Source organism: Vigna radiata, unplaced genomic scaffold, assembly GCF_000741045.1.
Source record: "Vigna radiata var. radiata cultivar VC1973A unplaced genomic scaffold, Vradiata_ver6 scaffold_373, whole genome shotgun sequence".
Lineage (NCBI taxonomy): Eukaryota > Viridiplantae > Streptophyta > Magnoliopsida > Fabales > Fabaceae > Vigna > Vigna radiata.
In genome coordinates this window covers 82,851-93,068 of record NW_014542541.1, presented here as the reverse complement: position 1 = coordinate 93,068, position 10,218 = coordinate 82,851, and the positions used below count along the sequence as shown (strand labels likewise).

Below are 10,218 nucleotides of genomic sequence, written 5' to 3'. Positions count from 1 at the left end.
GAGCCTTAGAGAACAGGTGGATCTTCAGGGTGAAGCAAGAGAGCAATTCTACATCTACCAGATATAAAGCCAGATTAGTGGTGAAAGGCTTCAGACAAAGAAAGGGTGTTGACTTCAATGAGATTTTCTCACCTGTGGTGAGGATGACATCTATCCGAACTGTGTTAAGTTTAGTTGCTACTCTTGATTTGGAGGTTGAGCAGATGGATGTGAAGACAGCCTTCCTTCATGGTGATTTGGAGGAAGAGATTTACATGAAGCAACCGGATGGTTTTCTTGTTAAAGGCAAGGAATACTATGTGTAGGCTACGAAAAAGCCTATATGGTTTGAAGCAAGCTCCGAGGCAGTGGTATAAGAAGTTTGAGTCTGTTATGTGTGAGCAAGGCTACAAGAAGACTACTTCTGACCATTGTGTTTTTGTCAGGAAATTTTCTGAGAATGATTTCATTATATTGTTGCTATATGTTGATGACATGCTTATTGTTGGAAAAGANGTTTCCAAAATTGACAGGTTGAAGAAGCAACTGGGCGAGTCATTTGCCATGAAAGACATAGGAGCTGCTAAGAAGATTCTTGGTATAAGTATCACTCGTGATAGAAAAGAGAAGAAACTTTGGCTATCACAGGAACACTACATTCAGAAGGTGCTGGAAAGATTCCATATAGAGAATGCTAAGGTTGTAAGTACTCCTCTTGCTACTCATTTTAAGTTGAGTGTTAAACAAAGTCCTTCAAATGAAGTTGAGAAGATAGCTATGAGCAAAGTTCCTTATGCTTCTACGGTGGGTAGTTTGATGTATGCAATGGTATGTACAAGGCCTGATATTGCACACGCTGTTGGTACAGTTAGCAGATTTCTGTCAAATCCAGGTAGAGAGCATTGGAATGCCGTGAAATGGATTTTGAGGTATCTTCGTGATACTAGTGGTTTGAGGCTTTGTTTTGGAGGTGATAAGCCTACTTTGGTGGGTTACTCAGATTCAGATATGGCTGGAGATATTGATTCCAGAAAGTCTACTTCAGGCTATTTGATTCAGTTTGCAGGGGGAGCCTTGGCTTGGCAATCAAAGTTGCAAAAGTGTGTGGCGTTGTCTACTACTGAGGCAGAGTTTATTGCACTTACTGAAGCATGTAAAGAATTGTTATGGGTGAAGAAATTCTTGCAGGAGCTTGGTTTTGTGCAAGATAAATACTTGTTGTATTGTGACAGTCAAAGTGCTATTCATTTTGGTAAGAATCCAACTTTTCATTCTAAATCCAAACATATTGATGTGAGGTATCATTGGATACATGATGTTTTGGATGCTAAGTTGGTGGAACTAGCTAAAGTTCATACAGATGATAATGGTGCTGATATGATGACCAAGGCATTGCCAAGAGGAAAGTTTGAAGTTTGTTGTGAGATCGCCGGTTTGGCGGATATCTCCACATAGTTGTGAGGGGGAGATTTGTTGGGTTATTGGACTCCCTTCCTATGTGGAGAATAGGCCCAAATATTGTGGTCCATTATGTCTCATTAGGTCAAAATGAGATGGGTCAGATTAGTAGAGCACAAGAGAGTCATTTGAAGAGAGACAAAAGCCAAGTGAGAGAAAAAGAAAGAGAGAAAGTCATTCCCGCATAACCCTAAACCTGCACTGGTGTTTTCGTCGCTGTGAAGTCGTTCACCGTTGGATCGAGCTGATTTTTGGACAGTAGGTTCCAGACATATGGTTCTTCATTCTGACCGTTCGGATCGTCAATCGGAGGTCTAAATTGGGAGAAATCGATCCCGCACCAGCAGCCCTATTTTGGAGGATTTTCATCTTCTTTGTTCTCATTTGTAAGCATTTGTGCTTAGTTAATTTGGCTTATTGAAAATACCATTTGGTATTATTATTGGAGACTCTTTTGTACCCTATTATTGATCATAGTGGATTTTTCTTTGGTCTGGACGACTCGTGGTTTTTACCCTTGCATTGAGGGGTTTTCCGCGTTAAAAATTGTTGGTGTCTCTTTGTGCTTTGGATTCTATTTTTGTTCTATTTGTTTGGTGCTCCTCGCAGATTCTCACAAGAAGGGGGATTGAATTTCCGCTGCATTATTACTCCTTGATAAGTTATTATTTGTTTTGGCCCTTTCCCCCATCACTAACAACTGTATTTATACAGACCCTTCCCGCCTTTCCTAACTGCCCTGGCAGTTAGGCTAACTAACACTTCTTTCTTCTCTCATAAACTCTCAATCTCCTAACACAACTGGTAATGAGATACAAGGAATCAATTATTTTTGTTCCAAGCCAAATCAGATCTATATGGCCAGATAACATACATATTGATCACAAAAATGAGATGGGTTATCAATGACCATGGGCAAGATGTTAGTACACGTACCTTCCTTTTGCATACGTAGACTTAGTTGACCTCTGGTAGACATTGACTCATCGCAATAAGAAGAGTCTCTATCCTCAGTTCCCTCACTTTCAGTCCAGTCAGGGGGAGAGTACCATCTCACAAAATCTTCCAAAATACAACCAGGATTTGCAGCCTAAAACATTATCACAAACCGAACTGGCTTAGAACATCATTATTACATTAGACGAATTTCAAGAATTAAAAACACCAGTAAGGAAAGTTCTCTTGAAGGGAAAGTCTGACCTTGAATGCCTGCATGTCAGAGAGGAGTTGAGAGCATCCAGCACCAACACTGACCATACAAGGTAAAGAAAATTATCAAGAAATGCCCACCCAATAGTAACTATAATAAGTCTAGAATCTATTAGATCATAGATGCATATATGCCGTAAAATGAAGATGCCATTTTCATATGGGACACGAAGAAGAAAACACAGTCATCAACATATAGCAAAGATAAATTTAGTGAATATTTGTTGATCAACTAGTCCACTAGCTCAAGATCAAGAAAGAGGGGCAGGGGAGGAAGACCACAGTAAACATCTACACCACTATTACACGTTTGGAAATTATTCATTTTGGGGAAATAAAAGCTCTCAGAAAGCTCACTACAAAAGCAATTATATCCAGATAGTTTACACACCTTCCTGTCCGGAGCACAAACTCCTCTGTCTCTTTGATCAAATCTTCTGTAAGCAAGGGTCCCTCCTAAAAGAAAATTGTCAGAATTATTTGACACGTCAAATACTGAAGCAAGTTCAAATATGTAACACTACAGGAGAAATAGCTATCAAACCTGGGTCACAGGAGAGAATGCAGGCTCGCCTGTTTCAAGTAACATCAGATCTCCAGATGGGCAATCGGCCCCAAGTCGAAGAACAAGTTCTCCAGTCCTTAACCTTGCATGTAATAAAGGAATTGCAGGAATATTGTCCGTGTACTTTGCTGGTTCTAATGTATTTAAATTGGCTTCCACCATCATAGAATTTAGTGATTCAGTAGCAATAATATTGCGCCTTTTCCGAGAAATGCAACAATTAATTACTTGAAATTTTTGATACAGCAGACAATATTTCAGATCTGGAATGTCATCTTGCGGGACTCCAGGTAAATATTTCCCTTTGGACCAATGTTTTCTCAGCTGCATAAGTAAAAAATTCAATGCACACTCGTTTAGCTTGATATTAGGAAAGAACATAGCTTGCTGACATTACTCTGGCCACTTCAGTCCTGGTTACAAATTCTTCAATGGAAATTTAAGTAGGATTTCATTCCATGGACAAGTAGTGGCAACATTATAAACTTAGGTAAATAACATGACGATAATTCATAAGTTTTGAAGGACTCTAAAAGTATCAAACAATAAAGCGTATGAGTAGTTTACAGCTTTTCTATCCTTTTTCTTTTTAGTTCTTTTAAATTACTTGCAAAGGGAAATCCAGGGAGTATCAGTTGGAAGACGATTCATTAGACCAAACTCCAAAGTCGAAGATTAACAAGGGGAAAAAACCACGGGAAAAGCAAAAAAAAGAAAAAGTGATCAATACAAAGAGAAAAACTACTTTTCTCTTTCTCAATATGGCATCATGTCAGCTCATGTATTTACTAATAATGGACAAAATCGTATCAAATTGAATAAAAATATTATACTGGTTAAGATAGTTCAATCCTCGACAACATCAGCCATCAAACAAACAGTAATTTGAGCAAATATCTTACAGATTATAAAAACTAGAAACAATTTAGAGATTAAATGAAATCTAAGCTTCTAGGTCCTCAATAAAAGAAATTGCATAATATTAAAAATAGAAATTCTTATCGAGTTAGACTTACTTCAGCAACAACCCTGCACCAAAAAAGAGCCATTTCTTGGAGCGTCTTGAAGTTTCCAATTACTTCAGCTAGCTTAGCAACTAAGCTTTCAGGAGGAGCACCATGAATATCTCTTGACAAAGATGATATGGAAGTTTCCTCTGGATCAGAGTTGATCTTCCTTCTAAGGAACCTTCCCTCTGCAACAAAGGATGTGGAAGGTCATCACAGAATAATGCACCCAAAAAATAAAAGTATAGACATAAAAAAGGTTTGTTCGTGAAATTATATCATCACTGAGCAATCTAAATTTCATATACCTGGATCAAACAATGAATTAATCAAATACAGAACTTTTTCATCGCTACTGAACTCAGAGGTAAGTTTGGCCTCCTTTTCACGCAACACTAAAGCCTTCATTGAAGAGAGACTTAAGCCTGCCCTCTCTCTGGCAGGTGATGAACCTCTTGATGAAGCTACAAAATCTTTCATTGAGTTTGTTCTCTTTCCAGCCCTAGCCAAAAGGCCCAAAACTTTAAGAAGCTACTCGAATAGTTATTCATTAAGCTGAAAATCTTTCTGACTAACACATACAAGAATCTTAATATTTACGCTACTCTTGCTTTAGCCATTATGAAGAAAATTTTAACAGCTATTACTGTTAGGTTTAAAAAATGCATTAAACAACTGAGAGTAAGAAATAGGGCTTTCAGTTCCAAAATTAGGTTAAAGAATCTAGCCATATTCAAAACAAACCATCTTAAAGCAATCATTGGATTGCCAAGAAAAAGGTGAGCATAACTTACTCAAAAGCTATAGCCAACTGCTTCAGGACAGACGATGGAGGGATGGGGTGTTCGGTCGCAGCAGCTAAGCCTTCAACCTAGGGAATTGATTCAGAAGCCTAAAGTAAGTTTTTTCATCACATGTCATTAAAAATATGTTCAGTTTACTGGAAACAGTTATTGGGTAGTTAACCATGAGATTGTCAAGCATCTAGTAACTTGTCACAACCATATACCATGCATGCATTATATATTTTCCTAGCTTGTGAGCAATGACAGTGATGCGGTCGAAATTGTTCGTGGCTGACTACTGGCATACATTATCAGATTTTCCTAATATATTGTACAATTGCTTGAAAACTTCAGGTGGAAGATAAAATCATGAATAACCCAAATCTTCTTACCTTGGCATCAAGATCATTCTGCTCATTCAGAATGTACGAATGTTCATAAAATGGAGAGGAGGCCATGTTTATGTCGCCAACTTTATCTGTTACTTCAACTTCTTTTCTCCCTTTTCTAATGTTGTTTATTCTATCTTGCCAATCCTGCTTTGTTCCTATATGCGGAGGTCTCCACTTTATATGCTTCAGTTCATTGAGAAACTACATCATTCAATTACAAAAGTATCAGTTATGCAAGTAATTATACAGACATAACACAAGCAAACAAGAGATCTTGTGCCGATCATCTCAACGCATAGAGATACTTAGAACCATAACACCTGTATGGTTTCATGATAAAACAGATCCTATCTTTCACAAATAATTACAAAAACATCACTTTATGTTTTATTCTATATCCTATTTTCAAACAGTTATAAAAAAGTAATTAAAATTAAAATGCTTTCACAAATAACTATTGCAAATTTTCATTTGTTACATAAAGAGACAAACTTCCACATATCAAACATAGAACCTAGTAACGTGTACACTTGGACTAACTTATTTTTCTTGTCTGTGAAAATTATATATAAAATTAATATATACATAAAATTCTCTATTTATAATAAAAGAAATATGAACTAAATCCAAAATACAAATAAAAAATAATAACAAATCAACTAAAAATAAAAAATAATTATAAAATAAAGATAATATATCTAACACACTTCAAAAATAAATCAAAATTCGAATCAAATACCTTTAAAATAAGCTAATCCAAACAAACACAGTATTCTTAATTTTCATTCCAAACTTTAGCTTCAATTAAAACAAAATAAATCTAACCCCATTTCATAATTACAAAAGAAAAAAAACATAAATATAGTTCCAGTTCATAATTTAAGGAGGAAAAAATTAAGCACCTACAGCAGTGAAATAAATCAGTAACACACACATTTCCACAATGTCATCATGCCGTAAACGCAAATATACAAATTAGATTAAAAAAATAAAATTAAACTCAAAATCTATGTTTCCAAAAACACTAATTACACACACAAAAATACACAATCCACGCATTACAATAAGGGAACCCATCTTCAAACCTTGGACTCGTGCTCGCTCCGAGCCGATTCATCTCCCTGCCGCCTCCCTAACTCGTCGTGAAACTGCTTATCTGAATCTGCACCGATCAAAATACCGCGTCAATGCTAATTCAGCAAAATTCAAACAAAAAAACAGAACAATCGAAAATTCCAAAACAGAAAAAAAAAAAAACGAATCACATTCCAACGCAATAACGAAAGAGAAAAAAACATACCACACGCACTCACCTCGATCGGTTTTGAAGTCCAACAGAACACGCTCCGCCTTCGCAGCAGCGGAATGGATCGCGATGCGCGCCTTGGACACGAAAGAAGTCGCGTGAGGCTCCATTCCCTACACCAGGAGTGCGCACGCTAACTTACAGCACAACAGAACACGGTTTTTTTCTTCTCAGCTAACACAAGAAGAAGCATAGATAAATAGTTAAATAGATCGAGAAAGAGAGTGCAAATTGTAGAGTGAATTTTGACACAAACAGAACAAGTCTAACTCCAATACAAAGATAGAAGATAAAGAAGAATAAGAAGAAGACTCAGTACAAGAATATGAAGAAAGTGTCGTGATGGTGATGACGACCAGGTTAATGCTTAAGCTGCTTCAAAACTTTCATTTTTTTATTCACGAACATAAAATGTCAAAATATTTATTTTATTTTAAAATAATAGTATTTTAAAGTTTTCATACGTTACCTAAGAGATTTTTTAACTATTTTGGTTTATTTATGATGTTAATGGTATGACATTATTAATTAATAATAATCATATATAGAAGTATTATTTGAAAAACTTACTTAACAGAATTATGGTGGCAATATCTTTTATGATATTTTTGTTTTTTATATTTGGAAAATATGGATATTGTATATGATATTCTGAAAATAATTTTTATCAACATTTTAACTTCTCATTTTATTATTATATTTATAATTATTATTATTAATTTTGAAATAATTTTAGATTACTGAAAGATATTAAATGTTATTAAAAGTGTTGTCAAAATTATCTTTATCCTTTACTTATTTTTGCGCACCAAAAGGTCAGAGACTTTAATTGCTTATTTATTATATAGAGAAGCAAAAACGGATAAAGCATCGTTTGTTGAGGCCCACAAACAAACAAACAAAACGTTAAATGTAAAAACTATATTTTTATTATAACATTAAAAATATTGGTTCATAATTGTATTTATGATTATTATTATAGACTGTGAAATAATTTTGGACTAATTACATAATGATATATAGATTATTTTTAAATGTTATTAAAAATGTTGTTTAAATGTTATTATATGAAAAATGATATATAAGTTGGAGAAAAAATAATTATACTATTTTCTTTTTTTGTGATTTGCTACTTGCTAGCTATAAATTATGTTGATTAAGACGGTGATTAATAAAATGATTAAATTTTGTGTAACTTATTAACAACGTGGTAAGTGACATTAAATAACTTATAATATGTTGAGAAGAAATTGTATTAGCCTATGGACACAGAGCCTTTAACTAAGGGAATAATTATTCAATGACTTTTCTTGATTGAACAAGTTTAATTTTAATGCATTATTATTAATATTAAAGTTATTATTTTTTATTTTATATCATTTTTATTATTATTATTGTAATATAGTGACAATAGCCATTGGGTAGAGTATGTACAGCAAATTTACATCTTTTTAATATTTAAAAATAATAATAGAACGTGTAAAACTAAATGTTAAATTTAGCGTTATTACTACGAATAAATAATGTACTACTGGATTTATAATGTGTATTTTAAAAATTGCTTAATGATTTTGTGATTGATTAATAGTATGAAAATTATTTGCAATATTGTAAACTTTTGTATGTAGACAATAAAATATCGATGGAACTCTATTGTTTTAATAATTATTTATACATATATATTGAGTAATATATTTTATTTATATGATAAGTATTATTTTACATTGAGTATTGAAATAAAACTGTATACGTTAATTAGGATGAAAAAAATTAAATATTTAATTTTACAAAAGTAATTTGCCTAATTTAAGAGAATTGCTAATTAAGGAGTAAAATTTTGTGCCAATTGTCTAATCAGCAATAATAAGATACATTTTTTATTTAAAAAAAGGTTTGAAGATTTCACGTTAGTTTTCCATCATTATTAAAAAAGCTCCTAAGGGATTTTGCTTATATAAATCCTCAATGATGGAAATAATAAATAAATAAATAAATACAATAACCTTACCCAATCAAATTACAGGCGTAGTCAAAATTTACTGTGGACACGTGTGCATGAATGCGTCCAAAGAAGATATAAATATTTTTTTAGGTGATGATATGAATACTCAAGTTTGTATTCTATACTTAATACTAATAAAATTATATACTTTTTATTCTTAAATATAAAATAATTTAAAAAGAAATAAAAATAAAATAGAACTATAACTTTTGTCGGATGTTAAATAAAGGTAAAAGCAATTAAAAAGTATTCGTATATTATTTTTATTTTTTATTTATAAAAATTATAAAAGTCTACAAATAGACTATTTGGAAGTTCATTTTTTGATTTTTGATGATCGAGAATTGATAGAAAAAATATGTCATAAAAAAGAATATCATCATTTTTTATTTCGAGAATCAACTTATCAATAGAAAAATAAGATACAAATAATCATCATAATATATAAGATAAAAAAATCAATTCAAAAAATATAAGTAAAAACTTTAAAACCTTAAAAAACAATACAATAGTTGTCTAATGATAATTAAATAATAACACATTAGTCTATATTTTGAAGATACATTGATTGATACATTAATATAAGAAGTTGGTTAGTATATTCATTTAACCCTTACCAATTGAGAACATACTCACATAAGTGTAGATGACACATTCACTTGAATGACAAGAAGTTTCCACCTAACAAAAACAAATACTATATGAAAAATTGTACAAAACATAAATAACTCTTTCACATCTTTTGATCTCAAATACATTTACTCTCGATAACAAAAACTTAATTCTCACAATATTTTATTGCAAGAGTATGGATTTAAAGTTTATTATAGAACTACTAACACTCACTTTATAACTTATCATTGATGATGTGCGACTTTTCAAATGTATTATTTTCATCAATTCAACCTGTAACAAAATTTTAACTCTTACAATATTCTATTACAAGAGTATATAAGAAAATCAAACATAAACTCAACGTTCTTGTTGACCTTAAAATGATTTAAATTATGAATTTAGAGTCTATGCTAAGACCTACTTTATAACTTATCGATAATGATACCAGACTTTTTAAAATGTATATATTTTCATCAATTTAACAAAAAAATTGTTTATTATTTGTGTCATCAATGATAAAATTCATTTAGAATTCAACTTTAAGAAACTAAATTTAAATAGATATTCAACCATCTATGACTTCGCATAAGAATTTGGTAGAAAATTAAAATTACACATTCTTAAAATATAATTTGGACCTTTAACCATAAAATGTTTCAAACAAATCAATAGAAATGAAAAAAAATAAAAAAAATCATCTCAAAATTCGAGTTCTTAGTGATATTCTTATTGTTAATTGTCACTGAAAAATTAAGTTAAAAATTCAATTTTTGGAGAGTTGATTTCTCACAGGCTCTTTGGTAAAATATAAACTTGTAAATAGTTCCTTTGTAATTCTTTTATTAAAATAGTATTATTGATGACAATTGTTTTAGAGATTATATATATATATATATATAT

At 32.0% G+C, this 10,218-nt stretch overlaps 1 protein-coding gene across 1 annotated transcript in view; it reads right to left on the bottom strand.

Moving 5' to 3' along the window:
- Nucleotides 1–7,097, bottom strand: part of LOC106780162 — an 18,021-nt gene extending 10,924 nt beyond the window's left edge. The window contains exons 1-11 of the mRNA XM_014668417.2: nt 7,021–7,097; nt 6,709–6,875; nt 6,481–6,557; nt 5,396–5,596; nt 5,013–5,089; nt 4,527–4,720; nt 4,228–4,406; nt 3,191–3,535; nt 3,038–3,102; nt 2,638–2,686; nt 2,374–2,527 (exon numbers count right to left, since the gene is read on the bottom strand). Of these exons, the coding sequence (XP_014523903.1) occupies nt 2,374–2,527; nt 2,638–2,686; nt 3,038–3,102; nt 3,191–3,535; nt 4,228–4,406; nt 4,527–4,720; nt 5,013–5,089; nt 5,396–5,596; nt 6,481–6,557; nt 6,709–6,811 (1,444 nt within the window). The 5' untranslated portion in view covers nt 6,812–6,875; nt 7,021–7,097. The remainder of the gene's footprint in view (nt 1–2,373; nt 2,528–2,637; nt 2,687–3,037; nt 3,103–3,190; nt 3,536–4,227; nt 4,407–4,526; nt 4,721–5,012; nt 5,090–5,395; nt 5,597–6,480; nt 6,558–6,708; nt 6,876–7,020) is intronic.
- Nucleotides 7,098–10,218: the final 3,121 nt, after the last annotated feature.